Here is a 23,831-nt window from a genome sequence, read left to right on the forward strand (position 1 = left end):
GTTCGAGCTCCACTTGCCATGGGTGTGAATCTCAGTTCATGAAAAAAACCTCAGAGTCTGGAATGTAAATTTTAATCAGGGAGGCTAGGGCTCCAAGAAGCCTACTGGAAGCTTCAAGGCCCCAGGATGCCTCATGGGCTAGGCTTTTATTAGGGACAACTCCACACAAACATCAAAACGTGTTTACAAGAAATAGAAGGGCTTGCTTAATAGATCACCAGGGGGCACAAGGACAAAGGAATATGAATAGAAATAGATGGAAATATAAGAAGCCCATATGCCTCGTGAAAAATACATTCCAGCTCCTGACCTGGCAAGCCTGTTTCACAGGCCATGCCTTCTGCCTTAGCGTGCCGAGGCTCAGAATGTTCCTACTTATGGACCGTGCTTCTTCCTCAGACGCTGTTTGCAGCATCCTTTGTTCTTTGGCAATTTTATGCATGTATACAAGGTATTCTATCCATTCCTACAACACTTCCTCCCAGACACATGCCAACACAGCCAGCCTCCTCCCATATGCATGCCGCTCACCTACCCACCTCCAGAACTGCCAACACAGCCCCTTCCCACATGCATGCCCCTCACCCACCCCCCACACCCACTGAGTCTAATTAGTGCTGCTGCTGGAGTGTTGACTGATGTTGTTGGTTTGATCCAGTGTAAGTCTTGTGCAGATAACTATAGCTGTAATGCACCTATCAGTACAGCAGACATCTTGTGTCTATAAGGCAGTGAGCACAGCATATTTTCCCATTTCCCTTGCCCTTTTTGGCAGCGTTCCATTAGCCTTTGAGGGGGTGATACACGTGCCCTGTTTGTGGCTGTGCACTCACTTATTCTCAGCTCTTTCTTAATCCGTGTTGCAGTCAACTGCAGTAGAGTTTCTCTGGCTAAGGTTGCGGGCAGCACTAATCTATGATTATAGCCATAAATATTTAGAAGGCAGTCTCAAACATGTCCATTTAGCAAAACAACAGCAATAGCTAATCCCCTGGGCCTACGACCTATTGACCAAGGGGTATTGATCAGATTGACAGTGCCAGGCATGTGAGCAGCCTTTTAAAGCTCCTCAGGTGAGACTGACGTAGGCTAAGGGATCTGACAGGTCTCCTGGGCACTTGGATCTTGTACTTCAACTGTCCCATCTTTCCTACTTTGCATGAGTTTTGAGAGACTGCTAATATTTCAGAAAATCCTATGCTAAGGAGGAAAAAGCCTAGGGTCCTGCCATGGATCCATTGAGAGGATTATGCCTGCTGCAAATATAGTGAACTTGATGTCTAGTATTTTTTTTTTTAATTTTAAAGTTTCTTACTGGACCAAAGTTACCTTCTGCTCCCAAAGCTGTTTAGTCAGGCAACTGGGAGAATCATCTTTTGCTTTCACTGTTTTGGATCTCAAGGACCTCCCACCCACACCCCAACCCCAGTGCAGGCTGTTGCACACACAGAGGCTGTAATGGCCACATGCTGCTTAGGTTCTGGCCTTAAGAACTGGCTACCGTAAGCCCTACTACAGGATGTAGGCATTCATCACCTTGACTGTTAAATGTTTGAGCTCAGTTCCTATTTCTTTTTTATTTTTTTTTAATTTTATTAGATATTTTCTTCATTTACATTTCAAATGCTATCCCGAAAGTCCCCTATACCCTCCCCACCCCCCGCTCTGCTCCGCAACCCACCCATTCCCACTTCCTGGCCCTGGCATTCCCCTGTACTGGGGCATATAACCTTTGCAAGACCAAGGGCCTCCCCTCCCAATGATGGCCAACTAGGCCATCTTCTGCTATATATGCAGCTAGAGACATGAGCTCTGGGGGTTCTGGTTAGTTCATATTATTGTTCCTCCTATAGGGTTATAGACCCCTTTAGCTCCTTGGGTACTTTCTCTAGCTCCTCCATTGGGGGCCCTGTGTTCCATCCAATAGATGACTGTGAGCATCCACTTCTGTATTTGCCAGGCACTGTCATACCCTCACAAGAGACAGATATATCCATCAGTACCTCTCCTGGGCATATATCCAGAAAACGTTCCAACTGGTAATAAGGACACATGCTTCACTATGTTCATAGCAGCCTTATTTATAATAGCCAGAAGTTGGAAAGAACTCAGATGTCCCTCAACAGAGGAATGGATACAGAAAATGTGGTACATTTACACATTGGAGTACTACTCAGCTATTAAAAACAATGAACTTATGAAATTCTTAGGCAAATGGATGGATCTGGAGGGTATCATCTTGAGTGAGGTAACCCAATCATAAAAGAACATACATGATATGCACTCAGTGATAAGCGGATATTAGCCCAGAATCTTAGAATATTCAAGATACAATTTGCAAAACACATGAAACTCAAGAAGAAGGAAGAACAAAGTGTGGATACTTCGTTCCTCTTTGGGATGGGAAACAAAATACCCATGGAAGGAGTTACAGAGAAAAAGTTTGGAGCTGAGATGGAAGAAAGGGCCATCTAGAGACTGCCCCACCTGGGGATCCATCCCATAATCAGTCACCAAACGCAGACATTATTGCATATGGCAGCAAGATTTTGCTGACAGTTGCTATTTCTTAAGTGGCTGCTGTATATTCTGTGGCTTTCTTCTCCCAAATGCTGCGAATATATAAAAACTGCCTAGGGTTGTATGGATTCGGGGGTGGTTTTAACTTGTTAGCTGGATTGTAATGTTTGTACTTGAGCTTGCACTTAAGTTGTGCCTTTTCCTGGGGTGATATGGACGAAATCTGTTCAGCCTAACTAAAGCATCAGCAACAGATCAAATACATGATTCCAGCAGGGTCGAGCTTCCTGGACCGGTGAGTTAGCAGGACTAGGGATGAGGAGTTAGGCTACAGAGTGTGGATTACCGAAGGCAGCTGCACCACTGAAAAGCCCACACCAGGAGAGGTGATCCCAGGACCCCCTGAATGGCTTGTTTGGCAAGGTGGAGTCAGTCTCCTCTCTCGGGCTGTTGTTACTCTCTGTATAACCTTAGGGAGGCACCTTGTGGTCTTGTAAGTTTTAGGAGCTTCCTAGGCTTATGAAGTTCGTTTACATCTTCAAGGACATCCCTCTATGAAGGAATGTTTCCATTTGGAAGGCATGGCTACACATTTAGAAGTTCCTCTGCAGGACTAAGAGCCAAGCAAGATCTCTGCTTGCTGAAACTTGTCCTTGAGTAGCTGTTGGAGCTTTAGTCCTTGCTGTATAAAAAGAAAAACTCCTATGTGTGTTGGAAGAGGTTGGAAATGGCCCTGTACGCCACTGGGGAATGTGTAAGCAAGAGTATGGCCACCCCTTCAATGTCATCAGGCAGCCTCCCTACCCACTCACCACTGTTCAGTCTTAACTGCAGGTATAGCACTGGCTCCAGAGAAGGCAACTGGAAAGGCCAATAAATTAGGTCATGTCTATCCATAGCTGTTTAATTACCTAGCCTCTGCCATCCAGGCAGACATCTTTAAACATTTATGAGTAACATATCCCCTCCAAGTTAGCTGTCTTTACCTTCTAAGCCACCTCCTGCAGGTTCTGCTAAAGTCTGGTTCTAGCTTGCTGTCCATCACCACCCTAGCTTGCTTCTTACTTCTTCATATGCTGGCATTTGACACTTTCTCTGTGCTGCTGAGGTTGTTGAGGAGAGTCTACTGGGATAACCCAATTAATGAATGTACTATGTTCATGTGTGTGTGCATGTGCATATATGTATTTGTGTGTGTGTGTGTGTGTGTTGCACTGAAGGCCAGAGGCTGGAATTGTTTCTCAGGAGCCATATGCTTGGTTTTTAAGACAGTCTTTTGCTGGCTGGGATCTGAGTAGACTGGGTCTGTCTCTGCCTCCCCAGGACCAAGATTACAAGTGTGTGCCACTGTGCCTGGCTTTTTAAAGATGGGTTCTGGGGAATCAAATTTGGTTCCTCATGGGAATGGAGAATGCCGGGGATGGTTTTATGATGTACGTGGTACCAATGCCTTTTGTCTCCAGCTCACTTCGGCTCCACCTCTTTGGTACTGCAGGCACCCGTGGGTCACAGCCTCCTTGATGAAGACTGCACCTCCATGAGTAGGTCAGGTCAGGAGGTGACCCAGAGCCTGGCTAATTCTATACCTTGGACGTTTTCTTCCTGGGAAGCAGGAGTTTGGGAGTGTAACTCAGGCACCCATCAGCATTACAACTTAACTTCCTTTCAGAGCTGACAAATGTGACTAGCACCTCTATTTGGTTGTTACAGCAATTATCTTTGGAACTTATCACAGGTTCAGAGTTCAGGTTCCTCCTCTTAGTGCTTCAGTGCACCAAGGGTAGAGGTTGGGGAGCTCTGTCCCTCTCTTTAATGACAGCATCATGGGACAGATTCATTTACATCAGAATTCAGCAACACTGCAACACCAAGCACTCATTCTGATGCAGGGATATCTGAGTCCTACTATGTTCCTAGTTGCAAAGATACAAAATGCCCCTTTAAAATCTTTCAACCTGGTGAGGATTTAAGTACCATAGAGCCAACACTCAATATCCATGGGGGATTGGTGCCAACACCTACCATCAGATGTCAAAACCCACAGATGCTGAAGTCCCCTATTTAAAGTGATGTATACATGCGTTTACCTATAATCTGTGGCCACCCTACTGTAAGTCCTTTTTTGATTACTTACAATACTTAACCCAATTTAAATGTTTTGAAAGTTGGCATGTATATTTTCTAGAGAATAATGACTAAAAAGTATATGAGCTTCATACATATTTAATGTATTTTTCAAATATTGTTAATTCATGGTTTTTTGTATCCATGGGTATATAACCCAGTAATAGCAAGGGCAAACTGTATATTCATTACTATGTGGTAAATGATCAGGCAGTTATGCATAGGAGTGCAGAGGTCATTGAGTACCATGCTGGAGGAAATGATGCCTGAATTGAGTTTGGAGAGAGCTGAGGGGTGGGTAGAGGTGGACAGGGTCCTGGACATACAATGAATAATGTTGGCAAGACTAGGCTATGTGGGAAACCACAGTGAGATGCAACCAGAATTCATAGGTCAGACCACCAGGGTACAAAGTAAGAAGCAAGCATGTGAGTTAGGAGGCAGAGGTGGATCATGGAAGGCCCCTGTGCCATGCCCCAAACCCTAGGCTTGATAAAAGTGAGGGGGAAGTATGGACATAGTTAGAGCAACAGAGTAATGAAGTCAGAATTTCTTTGTGGGTAGATAATGCTGGATCAAGTCTGAGTTAAGAAGAATTCTGTATGAACGTTTAATGTCTTCTGAAGTTCATGTGTCAGAAATTTATGCACCAGTATTGTAATGCTGGAAGGTGGAACCCTAAAGAGATGACTGGGTCATGAGGGTTATGTTCATCTGAATGGACTGTCCTCATTGCAGGAGTGAGAGAAACTTTGTACAAAAGCAAGTTTGAGGCATGGAGACAGAGCTCAGGAGAGTGCTTGCCTAGCACAAATGGAGCCCTGGTTCCATTCCAGCACTACAAAAAAACAGGCATATTCACACACACACACACACACACACACACACACACACACACATAATGCTAATACTCAGAAGACAGATGTGGGAAGACCAGTAATTCAAGGTTGTCCTTGGCATCCTTGGTTACATAAAAGTTGACATCAGCCTGGGATACATAGACCCTCTTTCTCTCTCTCTCTCTCTCTCTCTCTCTCTCTCTCTCTCTCTCTCTCTCTCTCACACACACACACACACACACACACACAACCCAAAAGATACATTGGCTTTCTCTGGTGTGCTTTCTCATGCACTCTCATGCTCTTTTGCCCTCTGCTATGGTATGACATAGCACAAGGGTCCCTGCCAGATGCTGATGCCCTGCACTTGGACTTCGCAGCCACAAAAACTATGAGAAATAAAGTACCCACCTGTAGCACTCTGTTATAGCAACATAGAATGGACCAAGACAGAAGTCTTGAATAGGAATTAAATGAAGGGAAGAGATTCAAGTAATATTGGAAGCTCAAATCTCAGGACTTGGTGGTTCACTGGCTGAGGAGAATAGAAAAAAAATGTGCATTGTCTTAGTTAGGGTTTTCATTGCTGTGAAGAGACACTATGACCAAGGCAACTCTTGTAAACGCAAAGGTTTAATGGGGGCTGGTTTATAGTTTTAAAGGTTCAGTCCATTATCATCATGGTGGAAAGCATGGCAGTGTGCAGGCAGACATGGTGCTGGAGGAGCTGAGAGTTCCACATCTTGATCCAAAGGCAGCAAAGAGGAGACTGTCTCCTGCAGGCAGCCAGGAGGCGGCTCTGGTTCCCCATAGGGCAGAGCTTAGGCATAGCTAAGCCCATCCCCACAGTGACACACCCACTCCAACAAGGCCACACCTCCTAATAGTGCCATTCTCTGTGCGCCAAGAAACACAAGAGTCTATGGAGGCCAAACCTACTCAAACCACCACATGAGTAAACGAAGGTTTGGGGCTTTGACAAACTTTTGGTGTCCAGCTCACTGTTTATGTTGAATGTATAGTCCGAGCAGGCTGCACTCTTGAGTCCAAGGATGGCTAACAGAACTGCATTCCAAAGGTTATCTCTCTGAAATATTTAGGCATCACTTCTTGGCAAGAAGTCCTGTGACCAGGACTGGAGGTGTGGGTAAGAGTGAACCCATTTCCAGGCAGTGTTCTGGCAAGGAAGTCTGGAATTGTTCCCTAGTTCCAGATGGCCTGGTGAGGGACTTCAGGGGAAGAAGCTGAAAGCAGGCATCCAACGGTAGAGGAGGGGAAGGAAACTGTCACAAGTACCAGCTGTGGTGAGCAGCCTGTCAAACGGCGGGTGGCCAGTGAGCCAGAGCAATACACAGGTCTTTTCATTTCCTCTCCTTTGGCTTTGGACTTCAGTCAGAAGCCAATTTCTTTTTCTGTAAGCAAAAATAATTATGATCAATTAATTGACACAGCTCCCCTCCCTCCAAATAAAACAAAACAAAAGTCCAGGACTCTCTATTCCAGGTCTTTGTCCTCCCTAATAAACAACGAGCTTCCTTTTAAGCAGCTCTGTCCCTTTCCAGGTGGGATGGACAGAAGTGCTGTCCAGGAGTGGGAGATCCCTCCCCTCGGTGCACCATGCTCCCTAGCGTAGAGGACTATATGAATGTCGCTTTCAAAGCTCACACAGAGTCACTGAAGACAGTCTGTGTGAGCAGCAGCACCAGACAGGTAAACTACCATTCTTCTAAAAGCCCCAGAGCACTCAGGTTTGTGACTCAAGAAATTAATGCATTAGCTTAAATGTATTAAGTGCACACCCGAGGGGTCAGAGCAATGTGTCTGAGAGTGAGATCCAGCAGACATGGTGATGAAGAGACGCTACATCAAGGTCTCAGTGTGTGCATTTGCTTGGCTAAGCCCCAGTGTTTTGTGGAGTCAGGATGAGTAGCATTTTTACTCATATTAAAATATGAGGTCCTTGATAAATATTTTGAGGACCTATATTTATATAAGGTATGCAACCTACTATTGTTAATGTAAAATCCAGGGTTGAAGAAATGTGTAATGTATTTTGGAGACAGACCATAAAATTTTAAGTAATTTCTCTCCCTCTCTTACTTGTTTGTTTGTTTTTGTCTCACTCTGGAACCCAGGCTGTCCTAGAACTCACTACATACCCTAGGCTACTTTTAAAAGTCTGATGATGCTCTGCCCTTTGACAATTTATATAGGATTGAACTGCTCATGACTGGAGAGTGGTACAGACCGTGGTGATGTAGGGCCCGGGACCCAGAGAAACGTGGATGGAACTTAGCTTATAAGAAAAGTCTTTGCAGAGAGGCCAGCCATGCGGGCTCAGCTCTTGTGTGCATATGTAGAATGTGGCTGGAGAAAATGATTACTAATTATGGCTTGTTGCTCTTCCAACTGAATAGAATATCACACTTATCAAATTATAATTCATAGTTAGAATATGTAATCTTCACTTCAGAAAAACCATTCATGTTCCTATCAGAAATTGAAACCCTAAACGAAAGACTTAGTGCTTGCTCTGTGGGAACTGCTATCTCCTCCTCTCCAGAGCCTCTGCCCTGCCTGACTCTCTCTCTCCTCCTGGCTTCCCTGTATCCCACCCACCTTCGGTGACTATTATTAAATGTTCACTAATTTCCAACCAGTTGACACATAAAGAATGAGTGGATTGTTTCACTTTTTTGTTTCAACTCTATAAATTTTAAATAGAAATTCAGTAACCTCTGACACACTTCCCACATGTTAGAGGTTTTGTAGCATCTTTCTCCAATTTCAGGCTTTCTGTTGACTCAGTTGCTCCAGAAAGCAATTTCCCAGAATGCTGGGGATCTCCTATGAGTGAGTGGTTGACAGGACAACTAAAATACTTTGCAATCACTGTGAGTGAATATCATGGCTGGCAACCACACAACCACAGGCAGTTCAGATGCTTCCTCTTAACTGAGTTCAGACCCCAGTAAGACTGGTTCTGCCTTGAAAGGACCATCTTCATATTAGCAAGAATGAATCCTACCCTCTTTGTGACCCTAAATGAAGAGTCTTGGCTTTCTACTATACACGACAGGTTATACCCATCTTTATCCACCAATAGATACTCAATTTCTCAGTGTCTTTGTATCATCATTAGGAATGTTAAAGCTCATTATGGTTGAAATGGCTTTTCTCCCTAGCTGAAAAGACATTTTTAAAAACTTTAGCTAGGTGCCAGCACTGAGTCAGGTCATGGAACAAAGGAATTCGTGAAAAGGGCATCACAAGCAAAAAAAGAGAAACTTGGAGAATAGCCCAGAGGGCATGACGAAGTCGTCAGAATGGTTGGCAAACAGGGTTTAAATGAGAGAATAAAGGCAAACAAGTTCAGATAAGCAATCAGGGCTGGGTACAAAGAGGCGTCCCAGAGGTGAGGAGGAAAACGAGACAGAAGTTATTTGATCAGTCCAAGTCACAAAGGGACTAGTGCCAGGCCCATGAGTGTCCCCAGCACTCATATGCTGCATCCTCCCATCTGCTCAGACAGCTTTATACTCCCACGCTTGTCTGGGACAACAAGCTGCAAAGAGATGGCAATCTTGGTTGGTGAGAGTGTCCTGATAGTATCGTCTGCAGAGCTGGACCACATGAAGCCTTTCCTCGTACTTAGCATGGTAGCCTGAACAGGAAGAGGCAAGGAAGCATACAAATTAAGTGGACCGAATGTGACATTCAGCACGGGTCTGTGACATGATCCAGTGGCTAGGGCACCGATACTTGGACCCACCCATGAACTACTCTCAGCAAATATCAGGTGTGGCCAACCCTGCTGTGTGTGCTCTTGGTGCTCTATCTGGAATATCAAAGGACCAATATTATCAATGATAATATTAGATTAAAATAGCAAGCACAGGTCCTGAACAGAGGCACCATAACAGAGACTCCTGAGCTGACACTTGAGGAAAGACTCATACCCAAGAGCTCATGAAATAATGTTCAACTCTTTACTAAGGCCATACTAAAGGACAGACAAACTTTGTCTTTGGGTTTATCTGATAAGAAGAAAATTAAAAGAATGCAGCAACTGGTGGTCTAGAGAGGGCTTAAGAGCACTTGTTGCTTTCAGAGGACTTCAGTTCCCAGTACCCATGTGGCCGCTCACAACCGCCTGTAGCTCCAGCTCGAGAGTCTGATGTCCTCTTCTGGTCTTTGTGGGTACTGAACACTCAAGTGCACAGATATACATGCAAGCAAGACATCCACACAAATTAATTTTTAAAATAGGACAGTAATAACTAAGATGGGAAAAGGGCCCTTGCGTGGAGACAGACTTGATATGATCTTTCTCCACAGTAATTTGATGACATGGTTCATAAGCAACTAAAACAAGTACCTTCTTTGGCTTGCCAAATCTACTTTAAAGAAAGTTATTCTGAGGAAATTATGAGAAACATGCCCAAGATCAGTTTTAAACTATGTTCATGTCAATATCATAACTGTGAAAAATTAAAAAATAATCTATGTGTCTGACTATAAAACAGATATAATGGTAGACTATTGATATAGTTTAACAGTGTTCATAACTATAATGCTAAATAGAATGCAGTATTTAAGGTGTGAGAACCTTTTTTAAACACAAACTAGCACATTAAGAAAGTAGGAAAACAGCACTCGGGAGGCAGAGGCAGGCGGATTTCTGAGTTCGAGGCCAGCCTGGTCTACAAAGTGAGTGCCAGGACAGCCAGGGCTACACAGAGAAACCCTGTCTCGAAAAACCAAAAAAAAAAAAAAAAAAAAAAGAAAGTAGGAAAACAATATAATGAGAAAGCATCTTTTACTTTACCTCCTATGATCCTTTTAAAAGTTACTGAATTAAAATCAACAGTGCTGTCATGACCTCTCTCCTTGCTCTTACATAATAAAAGTCCTTTGATCACTTTAAAACACGCAGCACAGGTCTATTTCAATAAGATAATTAGAAAGTCCAGTTTAGCAAAGTTCAGCTGTATTCAGTGGACTAGCTAGTTCCTCTTAGCAGCCAACACCTGCTTTGTTCTGCTAAAACCAAGACTGGCAAGGTCTGGGGATTATATGTGGGTTTGTTGTTGTTGTTGTTGTTTGTTTGTTTGTTTGTTAACTTCAAGATTTTTTTGGTAATTTCCAAGTTTTCTGTGTTGCGTTGAATTATATTTTCATAAAGTCAACTTAGAAAAACTTTATAATGGCAAAGCAGTTCATTTTATCTACGTTTGAAGGATCCTGCCCTAATGCTAAGAATTCCCTTGAGAACAACTCCTGTGTTGCTTATGGCTGGGTGTTTTACTTGTTGATTTTAGGTGACAAGGAAAGTATGCTAGTTTCCTATAAGTGGTGGGTGGCACATTGTTTACATTACAATGGGAAATGAGAAGACAGCCTGGGCCCTGTGCAGTCAGCCCTCAGGAGCTGAAAGTTGGCAGCACTCTGGTACCAGTCAGTGAGGTGAGAGTCAGGTCTGGGGCTCTGAGTTTCTTCTCTGGTTCTCCTTGTTCACATCCATTTCCACGGCTGGTTTCCTTCTCACACCATCCGTCTCTGTCCCTGGCTTCTGCCTGTCTCTAAAGTTGCATTTCAGGCTCTATGCCCTTCCCCATGTTTCTCTCAGCCTCTTGTTGCTTTAGTTAGTTTTAATTCTCATGGTTTCAAGACACGGCATGATTAAACTGTTGGCACTCTCCAGATGGAGCATATCAGCTATGCGGCGCTCTCGCTCCAGTTTCACTCTTGAGTCAAGTACAACTTGCTGGTATGTTTCATTAAGTTCAGGAATGCCAAAAATGTGGGATCCTGTAACCCACAGCACAGCAGTCATTCCTGATCACTTCCGTACTAATGTTTCCCAACACACCTTGGGCTTAGTCTCAGGAAGATCCTCCTGACTGCATTAGTTCTATGGCTGGGTTGTATTTTTGTAATGTAGATAAAGAGGATAGATACAACAGCGATTTTTTAAAACTTGCTATCAGATTTTATTCATCTATTTTTGGGTGTTTGTGTATATACCATGACACGTGTGTGGAGGTCAGAGGAAAACGTGCAGAAGCCTGTTCTCTACTTTAACCTTGTGGGTTCTGGGGATGGAACTCAAGTCCTAAGGCTTGATGGAAGGGCCTTTAACTACAGAACCACCTCAACAGCCTCAGAATGATTTGAAACAAACCAAAACAAAAGGTAGAGACTATCAGGTTGCTCAGATCTCTTCTTCTACATCAGATATTACTTTATTCTAGAAGAAAGAGGAGGAAGAAGAGGAAGAAGAAGAGGAGGAAGAGGAGGAAGAGGAAAAGGAAGAAGAGGAGGAAGAGGAAAAAGAAGAAGAGGAGGAAGAGGAAAAGGAAGAAGAGGAGGAGGAAGGAAGGAAAGAGAGAGAGAGAGAGGAAGGAACGAAGGAAGGAAGGAAGGAAGGAAGGAAGGAGAAGAAAAGAAAAGGAGAAAGAAAGACTTAAATAATTCAAAGCTGAAGGAATGTTGACTTTTAAGGTCATTGTTAGTAGATCGGCCACACCCATTTTCAGGTGCCCAGTGAACAGCTGTTCTCGTTGCTGCTTCTCCTCTCTGTGCTGCTTCTCCTCTCTGAAATACACACGGCATTGACTTTTCATTCTTGAGAAATGGGTTGGTTGTTTATACATCAAGAAAGATTATTCTATACCTATTCATGTCAAAGACATATTAGATTACAGTGCCCTGTGTGCCATCAGAGTTATGATGTCATTTGTAATATTCAAAGCCTTTCTCCAAAAACCCACTGAAACTTTATGAATAAGTATTTAATACACTGTAAAGAATGAGCCCAACTTTTGTTTCTGAGATTCTGAAAAAAATGAGATACCTTCAGTCCCAGCACTCATCGGGCAGAGGCAGGTAGGTAGCTCTCTCGAGTTTGAGGCTAGCCTGTACTACAAAGCCAATTCTAAAACAGCCAGGGCTACAGGGAGAAATTCTGTCTGAATAAGTAAAAACAAAAACAAACAAACAAACAAACAAACAAAAATACTAGCATCCAAAAGCTAAAATTATATCAAATAACAATAGTGATATTACCAGAAAATATCTTTAAAAATATTAACACAAGGGTCTCCAGTTGGTGAGTCTATGAGATGGCTCAGTAGATAAATGTACCTGCTGCTGAACCTGGTAGCCTGAGTCCAATCCCTGGGGCTCACATAGTGGAAGGAGAGAACCAACTCTAGCAAGTTGTCCTCTGACCTACACGAGCACACTGTGGCATGCACACACCCCTGCCGCTACAGATGCCCATCTTTACACACTCAAGCTTTTATAAATGTCCAAAAACAAGTTACATAATTTTCATGCACTTGTATTTCTAGCACTATTACTTCATTTTAGTTCAAGTACAGACTTAATTTAAGATTAAAATAAGATTTTTTTTTTCGGCACTGTTTCAAGGAAAGATTTTCCTCCAGAGCCTGGACTCTCCTGGAAACGCCCTGCACAGCTTTCCTGCACACTATTACCAACCCATAAGCTTTAATGGCCCCCATGAAGCTCTCGCCAGTGACTTCTGCCATGGACTGTGCCTGTGTGACTTGCACTGTCCCTGGTAGGAACCCAGAGAGCCATCTCTTCATGGCAGTGACATTGGGAAAACACAGGCTGCTTTCTCCACAGTCCTAGAGGAGATGCTGAGTAGGACACTTTCTTCCTCCTGGCTTGCGTGCTTGATCTGTGTATGAGGGCAGCTTTGGAAAAGCTATGAGATCCTCATCCTATGAGATGTTAAATTGAAGCTAATGTCAAGCAGACTAAATACAGTGTCCTAACACCTTTAGGACTTACACAGTACAGAGCGTTAAGCGGGTTGAATATGATAACTGCATTTTAATCACGGGATGAGAGATGACCCAGAATTAGTGCAGGAGAATGTGGCTTTTTGGTAGCTTGTGAAAACACCTCTTTCTGTCTTCTTTTTCTGGCAGGATGTGTCTAAGAATACGCATTACATTTAATGTGGGAGGAGTGAGGGAGCATGGTCCTCATTCTTGCTGCTGTACAGGAAGGAGGGATGCTGTGGATATACTCAAGAGGGTATAGCCTGTTACCTAACTGCATATGTAGCAGTACAGGGGATGTGGTCAGAATTCAAGATGTAGTTGTCTTTGGAGAACAGCCACAAATAACATAATAAACAAACCCAAGGTGTTGAGATCACACACTTTGCCTGAGAATCCTTTATTTGCATTTCTGCACCTCTAGAATCCTAACACTTAGCTTGTGAGTCTTCGTGGAGGTGTCTGAGCAACCATATAAAGAGAAGTAAGAGGGGGCAGCAGCTAACAACTTTAGTTCCTAATTCCCTTGTACTCCTCTGTTGACTATTCAATAGCACTCGTTCACTGTCTGCAGGACCTGGTCCTTGGCTTGGGGCATTGACAATCTATGAGGAGAGTCAGTCAACATGAAAAAGGTTTAGAGACTCTGCAGAGAAAGCAGTTTCATTATAGACAAGTGTTGAGTATCTCAGGCTCCAGGGTTTATATAGCAAGCTGGACAAAATCTACCTACGTAATGAAAGGGGTTTGACGTTAGTCAAATGGTTACTTATTTCATTCATCTTTTTACAACCGTGAGTGACTTATCTTTCAGTTTCATTTCCCTCTAGTATAGGGATCTGTGAGAATCAAGGGGGTTGACTTCAGGATATCCGCCCCCAACTTATATACCAAAATGAGAAACACTAAAGTCCCATATATAAAATGCCATGTTATTTGTATGTAACCTGCAAAAACCCTCCCAGATATTTTAAATTGTCTTTAGATTACTGAGAATAACTAATATAATGCAAATGATACATAAATATACAATGCAAATGGTTTGTAACTATACAATGCAAATGATATGTAAATAGCCATTGTGCTGCCTTTCTTAGGGACTAAAGGTCAAATGACTCTTGCCCAGGGGAAGCCCAGCAACCTTGGTCTTGCATCTTTGTCTCCAGTTGGTTGAAGTCAAGAAGGATAAGGGCACCACAGCTATAAAGGGCTGGCTGTGCTATAGCACCTCCCTCACTGGACTCCCCAATGTGGCCTTTGCCACTTAGCATATGCTTAACATTTCTAGCTCCCTTTGGGGTGGGCGGGGGGAGCAAGGTGATGTTACTGTGTTTAAGTTCCCAGGGTACTCAGTTGCATTATGAAGGTACCAGACACAACACAAAACAGTGCCTTCATCTTCCTTCAGGCCCTTGCCTGTAGGAAACAGTGCTGTTTTTTAGTTGTTTCATTTTCATTGTGTGTTCAATCAAGAGAGAAATCCCAAAGAGAAAGGGCAAGAAAATGAAAGGACAGTGGATACCAGAGAATGGTGTGAAGATTTGTCCTGGATACAGAGGCCCTCCGGAGACAAGGGGCCGAGATCTCAGATAGAGCTAAGTGTGGGTTAACTGAGCACATTCTTTCATGAAGGTTGCCCTCCCAGACCTTTGTAAATGTTTGCATAGAGTCACAGCAAGGAGACTGCCAGTGCAGTCTCCAGGTCAGCATTTCACACATGAAGAATCAGCTTCAGAAAACAGAGTTGTTCCCACATCCATGTGTCCTCCTTTGTCCTCTACTTACTGAGAGCTTCCTGAGTCTGCCTGTGTCAGGCATCATCCAGAATTCAAGACAAATTAAGGCCTCGCTCTCATGGGCTGCCTTTTGTGAGGGCAGAAGACATTAAATGAAGCAAATAAATGAAGAAGATTAATGCAGTTTAAAACACACACACACACCAAGAAATTTGAGAGACAGTGACTGCAGGTAGGAGGAGGAATGATTAGTTTTGAAAAGTTAAGGAAGGGCTCTGCAAGGTTGTGACGTTTTACCTAAGGCATAAATGAGACAAAAGAATGCCCATGTGACAAAGGGACAAATCACAAATCAGGGTGGGGAGAGGGCGTGGACAGCTAGGGCAGTGCCCAACCAGAGCTGGTTTAGCTCCCTAGAGGAAAACGGCCAAATGCAAAGAAAGGAAGACTTTATGATTAAGAGTGGTCAAACAGGCAGAGGGCCAGTAACGTACAGTTTCAGAGACTACGGGGTTCAAGTTTGTATGGTCGGCAGGGTAAGAAGCTACAGAAAGATTTGACGGGAGGAGTGGCCTGAAATGGCCACGTGAGTATTACCTAGGAACTCTTGCTTGTCGCCCTGACAAAGTCCCTGCCACAAGCAGCTTAAGGAAGGGACAGGTTTATTTTGGCTCGAAGCTGGAGGATGCAGTCTGTTGAAGAGGGGAAGGGAGGGAGTCTTGGCAGCAGGCGGATGAGGCAACTAGTAACATGGCATCCACAGTCAGTGAGCAGAGAGAGATCGATTCTGATCTTCCCCACCCCACCCCCTTTCTCCTTGTCTTTCATGGACCCAGCCCACCCATGAGATGACTCAGTTGATGGAATGTTTGCTGTGAAAGTAGAGAGTGGGTTCCGATCCCCAGTACCTGTGTAAAAAGTCAGATATAGCCACTTACCTCTGTCAACCCAGCATTGAGGAGGTGGAGACAGAGGCTCCCTGGAGTTTACTGGACAGCCAGACTTGCTGAATAAATGAAATCAAGATTCAGTGAGAAACCCTTTCTCAAGAAATAAGGTAGAGGGCAAAGACACCAGCTACTGACCTCGATCCTCCTATGTGTAGGCACATCACCTATGCCAGACATAGATCTATATACACCAATGTACTTCATCCTCAGAAAACCTCAGGCAATACCAAGCTCATCCCCACTTTATAGATGAAAAAACTGAAGCACAGAGATTGAATTGTTGGGATCCAGGAGTCGCTACACAAACCACTCAGGCTCTGGGTCTCAGTTAAACAGGGAATATTTGAACTCATGCCCCAAGACTGTTCGACCAAGGCCGTAGCTTAGACTTGGGAGCTGAAAGCCATGACCACAAATACTGACCAGGGTCAGTTTATATAGGGAAAAAACCATAATGAGCTCATTGGTAGTTTAGATATAACAGTTCAAGCGCACCTTGCTTGGCTCTGAGTTAAGGCTATGGTTGGGGAGTTTCCAAGAAGAAGAAAAAGAAGCCTCAGAACATGACAGGGTATGTGGGCAGCTTGACCCTGCTCTGAGTGAAGCATGCCATTTATTCCATGGCAGACATGGAATAAAATGGTTACAGCTGTTCTGGGGGTGGAGGGCAGACCTCCTCAACAAAAATTATAGTTGATAAAGGTTGGCTCAGTGTTCAACCCAATTAGTACGAATGTACTCTCGAAGTTGGTGATGGCTCTCAGCTGGTTCTCTCCTCGTGTGATCTCCTCCTCAAAAGACACCAGCTGAGGTTTTTTCATTTGTTTGTTTGTTTGTTTACACTGAGGTTCCCATTCTGCAAGAGGGAGGAAACAGACCTTGCAAGATCTTCCCTTCCTTCCTTCCTTCCTTCCTTCCTTCCTTCCTTCCTTTCTTTCTTTCTTTCTTTCTTTCTTTCTTTCTTTCTTTCTTTCTTTCTTTCTTTCTTTCTTTCATGTATGTGACCATACTGTAGCTGTCTTCAGACACACCAGAAGAGGGCATCAGATCCCATTACAGATGGTTGTGAGCCACCATGTGGTTGCTAGGAATTGAACTCAGGACCTCTGGAAGAGCAGTCAGTGCTCTTAACCACTAAGCCATCTCTCCAGCCCAGCAAGATGTTTTTGGAGGCCTGGCCTTAGAAGTCTCCAGTTTTACATCTGCCATATTCTGTTGGTCTGAATGAGATTCCAGAGGGCTGTGGAAAAGCCTCTGACTCTTGATGGGAAGAGTGAAAGAGCCACAATGAAAAATATATATTTCCACTCTCCAGGCAGGAGAGGAATTATAGAGGCAAACAGTCTTACAAATGAATGGAAAAAAAAAGTCAAGAAAGTTAAATATTTGACCCTGGTCATCCATGTACAACCTGACCCCTGACCCTGTGGTCTTCCTACTGTCTAATGAGCCTAGCCAGGTATGGTGGCACACACCTTTAATCCCAGTACTGGGAACTAGAAGAGGCCAGATCTCTGTGAGTTCAAGGCCAATTTGTTCTATAGAGGGAGTTTCAGGACAGCCAAAGTTAGAGAGACTCTGCCTTAAAGTAAGCAAGGAAGCAATGAGGGAAGGAAGGAAGGAAGGAAGGAAGGAAGGAAGGAAGGAAGGTGGGAGGGAGGGAAGGAAGGAAGGAAGGGAGGGAGGGAGGGAGGGAGGGAGGGAGGGAGGGAGGGAGGGAGGGAGGAAGAAGGAAGGAAGGAAGGAAGGAAGGAAGGAAGGAAGGAAGGAAGGGAGGGAGGGAGGGAGGGAGGGAGGGAGGGAGGGAGGGAGGGAGGGAGGGAGGGAGGGAGGGAGGAAGGAAGGAAGATGACTAGGAAGGGTCAACAAGGGTCCAAGCAGGGAAGACAAGGAAGAGATAGGGGACATGATAGTCACAGTTCAAGGATGCAAACTATAGAAAAACTAAAATTAACTCAGGAGGAGGAAACTTAGGAGATGTGGCATGGTGAGGGGCTGCCATGGAGTGTTAAGCAGCTCAGGACAGATTGAAGGAAAGGCACTTGGACTTGGAACTAAGGACTGGCCCAGCAAGAAAGGACCTGATCTAATGTAGTCTGGTTGATCACCCTGAGGGTAAAACAAATTAGAAGTGTAGACAGCAGTCCCCTGTGATATGTTGAGTCAGGCAGGGCTAATTAAGCAGACAAGCTGTGTCCTAGTAATTTACCTAGATGTATGTCATTTCTAACCCTGGGGTTCTTCTGATTGGCTTAAGTGGACAGTACACCCTGATTGGTTGCCTGGGTATATAACAAAGCGAAGCAGGAGTGTAAGTCTCCTATGAGCCTCTTAGGAACTCCATTGAGTTCTAGACACAAGCAAAGGCTCTGTAAGGGCAGCTGAGGTAGACATTTCTGTCCTGTTTAGAGGGTCCCTGTGCCCTCACTTTTATGTTCAGGGCTTTTCCTTACCTGTTCATGGTGAGTTACTTGGTTTTACATGTTTGAGATAAACACCTAACTCCAGACCATGTTGACTGAGTGAACATTGTGTTCTTTTCAGTCAGCTGCCATAGTGTGTAAAATACACTCCACTGCCTACGAACTCTTCCCTCGACAAGACTGGGAAGGCTGGCTCCAAGTCCTTAGCGAGTTTAGATTTTCAGGCCATGGTCATTTCTTTACCTCCATTGCCTTTGTTCCAAATGCCAGAACTAGTTTCCTTTTTGTAACAGTGAGCACAGTGCCATCTTAGACAACCTGAACTTTGAACTTCCTGACTCCTGACCCTGCCTGTTCAGCCAACTATCCTGTTTGCTAGCCCCCAAGCATGCTCAGCATATTGTACTTTATTTAAATGTCTCTAAAATTGTCCTGAATCCCGTCATTATTGCAAATGTAGGTATCACTGCTTCCTGAGTTTTATTTCTTATTGCCTTCAGGAAACAAATATAATTTTATCATAAATTGAATTGTAGATTATATCTACTTCAGTTCTAGCTAGAATTGTGGGTTTTATGACCCAACATTCAAAGTTTAATCGAAATAAAAGTCAAAACCCTGTTTTTAATAACTTAGAACAGATAAGAAAAATCAAGACTTTTTAAAATGTCCGATTCCAAAGAAAAGGTCTTGATTCATAAACTTAGAAAAGCATGCCATTGCCAAAACACAAAGTATAATCACTTCCTTGTTTAGAAATGGGGCATATTTTACTGGATAGGAAACAAAAATTTTCAAAGCAAAATTTAATTACTGACAATTATAAATGAGGAATCTTTAAAATATTACATAGGAAAATAAGAATAATTGAAATAATTATCCATAGCTTTCTAAGGAAGTCTTGTACCTTGTAGCCTAATTAGTGACCTTTGAAAGGCATTTTGGTTTTATGTATAAAGAATCACAAAAATGTTTTGACTCTTTAGCCTAATCATTCAATTCTGTCTGAGACGCTGGAAAGGTAGAAACTGTATGCTAATTACATCAGTGTTTACTAGAAGAAGGCTCAATGGCTTCTTTCAAGGGGGTGAAAAATATATTGCCTTGAATATTTAGTGATTCCTCTGAAAATAAGCAATGTTACAAGTGGGCTGTGTGTGAGTGAGTGTGTGTGTGTGTGTGTGTGTGTGTGTGTGTGTGTGTGTGCAAGCACCAAGACACATGTGGAAGTCAGAGAACAATTTGTAAGAATGCTTTTCACCTTCTACTATGTGGGTTATGGCAACTGAACTCAGGTTATTGGATTTGATGACAAATGCTTTTTCTTGCTGAGCTATCTCATTAGCCCTAAAGGTGTTTCTGATAAAATGGTTTTTTAGTGTTAAATACGATAGATCTCTATAAATTGCATTTCCTATGCATTATATCAATAAGAAATCTAGGGATCTTCCTTGACATGTACTTTTAACCCCCAAATCATTCCAGCTCTCCAAAAATTCTATTTTTCTTCAGCTCCACCATTATCAACCTATTTGAAATAAATAGCTTTTTCTACTGGACTCTATAGGTGCTCTGACTGGCCTTTAGTCCCATGCTGGAATCTATTCTCTGCCTGTACCTAAATGCAAATCCAGTGTCACACACACACACACACACACACACACACACACCATTACTTCATATGCGTACCACCACTTTACCTGACCCTCAAGTACTATACAAAACTGTGGCTGGATCTCTAGGCTTTCCTCTCATTGCTATACTCTACCTAGGACACTGCCTACAATTGATATTCTACTGCCTAGGATGTTGTCTTCTGCCTAGGACGCTGCCTATAGTTGACACTCCTCTTGCCTAGGATGCTCTTTGCAAAAACCTTACTTCTTCCACCTCCCACTCCATCATCTCAGGGAATCGTCACTGCTTCCCTAGAGCAGGTCCCCTTGTCACACCCTCTTGTGACCTCTTTACTTTTTTCTTATTTATGACTCATACATGCATAAACATTCCTACCCCAGAAGAATTTAAATTCCATGAGAATAGGGACTTGGCTTGTTCACTGTTCTTTACTGAGAGTTCAAATATGTATTGAATGCTTAAGTCACACGCACCACGGTTGCTTAGCTCATCTGTGTCATTGTGAGATTCTTGTGGCTTTCTCCTGTTAGACTTCAGTCTCCTGAGGAGGGGCCATCCTGCTCTACCTACTGTGGTACCTCCACACTGGCACAGTAGGAGGCCATCTCCTGGTGTATATCTGATAAATTTTCCATAACTATGTAAAATCACATAGAAAAGCCACAACAGCAACAAAAACTGTTAGAATTATAAAAATGTAACTTCTTTCAAAATGATAGTGTAATAAAAATTCACAATTAAACATAAAGAAATCACTCATTTAATACATTGTAATTATGGATTACATGTAACAAAAAGGCTAACTGTAGACATACTAGTTATAATTATTCTACTGTAAAAAATTAGATGTTTCTATTTTCCTCTACTGTATCCAAATGGCTATGTCATTTTTACATACCTGTAATCATAGATTAAATTCTGTTTTGTTTCATGCTGTACTTATTGTTCTAAGATTCTACATTGCCTATGTAATTATAGTTAGCAACTACATGGTATTCATTTGCATCAGTATACTTGAGAGTGGTTCTTACTTTAAGATGTATTTCCTGAAATAGAATTCAGAGTGTATAGGTATTCACAGAGAAATATAGATGAGTAACTTTACTGGCCACAATATGGTGATGGTCATGTCATACTTAACATGAGACTGACTATGATTATATTTTTACAAGAGAATTCGAGTTGTATCATGCCGGTAAGGGAGAAATCCCTCTATATAGATTTATACAGGGCACCCTAAGTCATGTAGCTTCTGAAGTAAGATGGATATGCTAGGAGTGGAGGAGGATGCAGGGTTTTGGGGAAACAACAATTAGAGACAGCTCTGAAAAAATGGAACTTCTAGACTTGTGAGGGACGTTTTAAGTGAAATACAAATATTGATTAGAAACAGATCCTGGGGTTGTCTTTATTCTGTTAGTACTGGAGATGGCAATAGAAGGAGTGGGTGACCAGGTAACAGGAAGTGACAATAGCAAAACGAGAGGCACCCGTGCAAGGCTGTAGGCTGTAGGCTGAACATATTCCTGCTGCTGCCTAATGCTTTTCAAAGTGCAAGTCTGGGCAGGATGACCCCTGGCTTCTCTAATACTTTTTATAAAACAGCAGTATCGTAGCCTCGAGCAGGAGTGAGTTACAGCCCTCTTGGTTCATTGGTTTTAACTCCAAAGTGGCCACTTGGCCATCATCTTGCTTACCATCTTCTTAGCAATGCAAAAACTCAACACAAGAGCCAGGCACGGTGGCTCAAGTCTATGACCCTAACACTTAGAAACTGAAGGAAAAGGGTTGCTGTGCGTTCAAAGCTCCATAGCAAGACCTCATCCCAAAACAAAACACAACACACACACACCCGAAATGCCCTAACACTTGTGCTTTCCAGAGGACCTTGGACAAAGGGTTACAGTTACCAGAAATTGAAATAATTCCCCAAACACTAGAAATCCCCAAGTTTGGAAACCAATAAGCTCACCATTTTCATCAGTGCTAAACCATCTGCTTTCAAGGTTGGCTGTGCTTCACCCAGGGCATTAAGCACCTATTACTTTCAGACACTTCTAGAGTCTTCTTGAGAAACAACTCACCTTGGAGAGGAATTAGTTAAGGACTTAAAACAACTTTTTCTTTGGAAAGACAGCTAAGTAAGGAAAAGCAGGGGAAAAGAAGCCATGTTAGGATTTCAGGTCTGAGATCTCAAAAGTACAGCCAGGTGCAGACATTCACTGTCTGGATTCTACTTTCATCCATCTCCAAGTCGACTGTCCTCTGCATCCTGATCGCTAACACTGTTCTCATTCACGGCCTTTGTGTTAAACAAATTTCACCATCTAAAGCCATGGATTACGTTAATAATCCACATGTTAGCTTTACTCGCAGACCACTAAACGGATGTGCACAGGTCCCATCTGTTATGTTCCCCACAGCCTACACGGGACCTCAATAAACATTTAGTTGATTAATGTTGCCCAATAAACACTTAATGTAATAATGAATAAGCGAATGAGTAATCAGAACCAGAATATTCCAGTTTCTACATGTCATTAGAACATCTTCCATTTAGTTGCTTTACTAGACCAAGTCTTAACACATTGCTCAACCAGGTTTCTTGTCATTGACTCTGTGATTATTTTAGCAACCAGAAGAAACCTTTTAGTTGTCATATATACAGAAGACTACACCATATACAGAAGAATGTGTGTAACTATGTACACCGTGGTCAAAAGGAGCGCTAACTATGGCAACTTTCCCTCAGGTTCTCAGCCTAGGCTGCTTCTCTAGTATGCAAAGTTCAACTCACTACCCGAGTCTGCTCCAATTAGGGATGGATTTGAGTACTGCACTGATATTTCTGTTTTGTTTTGTTTTCCAGCAAACTTCAGAAGACAAAGAGGGATATCAGATGGCTTCAAGGAGCAACTGGCGAATGGTTTGAAGAAATTCAAAGAAAGAAGTTTTGCAATGAAACAGATGTTAACCAGATGTTAAAGCCACCCCTTACATATAGGCTACAAAAGGGGGTGGCAAAAAATGGTGAGAAAGAAAATAAATTTCACTTTAAATGACCCTTTCCTTGCTTTGTGGTATAGTATCACAGACAGTGAGTCCAAGCATTTGAAGTTTAACCAATGGATGACTAAGGACTGTTATAAGGGTCTAAAGTTTGATATGATAGCGTATACTGCACAGATACCTGATTCGGCTCTCTGTGATTATGGGCAAATTATTTCTTGATAAACTTCAATATGGTTACCTCTGAGGATTCAATAAAATTATGTATGTTAATAAATACCCTAAGGGCCAAGGAGATGGCTCAGTAGGTAAACATTTACTGCACCAGTGTAAAGATCTAAATTCAAATCCTCAGAACCTACATATATCTGGACACAGTAAACCATGCCTACAATCTCAGCAGTCCTGTAGGAAGGGAAGGGACAGAGACAGGAGACTCCTCAGAAACCTCTGAACTGGCTACCCTGACACACAGCAGAGCAGCAAAACACCAAGGGAAGATAGGAGGGTGGAGACTGTTCAGTTAAGGTTCCCCCTGACCTCCACAACTGTCGTACATATCAACACACGAAAACTTCAAATAAAAAGAATTAACATGAGCTGATTGGGTTGGCCCCTCCCTGCCTTTAATCCCAGCACTAAAGAGGCTGAAGTTCTAGGATTGTCACAAGTTTCAGGCCATTCTGAGCTACAGAATAAGACCTTGCCCTACCCAATCCTAACCCTACACACACACACACACACACACACTGCAAAAAAAAAAAAAAAAAATGGA

The 23,831-nt window shown here is 43.0% G+C and overlaps 1 protein-coding gene across 1 annotated transcript in view; it reads left to right on the top strand.

Moving 5' to 3' along the window:
• Nucleotides 1–23,831, top strand: part of Exph5 (exophilin 5) — an 81,641-nt gene that overhangs the window by 13,505 nt on the left and 44,305 nt on the right. Inside the window, exon 2 of the mRNA XM_021172238.3 lies at nucleotides 22,917–23,077. Coding sequence (XP_021027897.1) covers nucleotides 22,917–23,077 — 161 coding nt within the window. The remainder of the gene's footprint in view (nucleotides 1–22,916; nucleotides 23,078–23,831) is intronic.

This window comes from Mus caroli, unplaced genomic scaffold (genome assembly GCF_978045245.1).
Source record: "Mus caroli unplaced genomic scaffold, Mus_caroli_1 scaffold_11, whole genome shotgun sequence".
Classification (NCBI taxonomy): domain Eukaryota; kingdom Metazoa; phylum Chordata; class Mammalia; order Rodentia; family Muridae; genus Mus; species Mus caroli.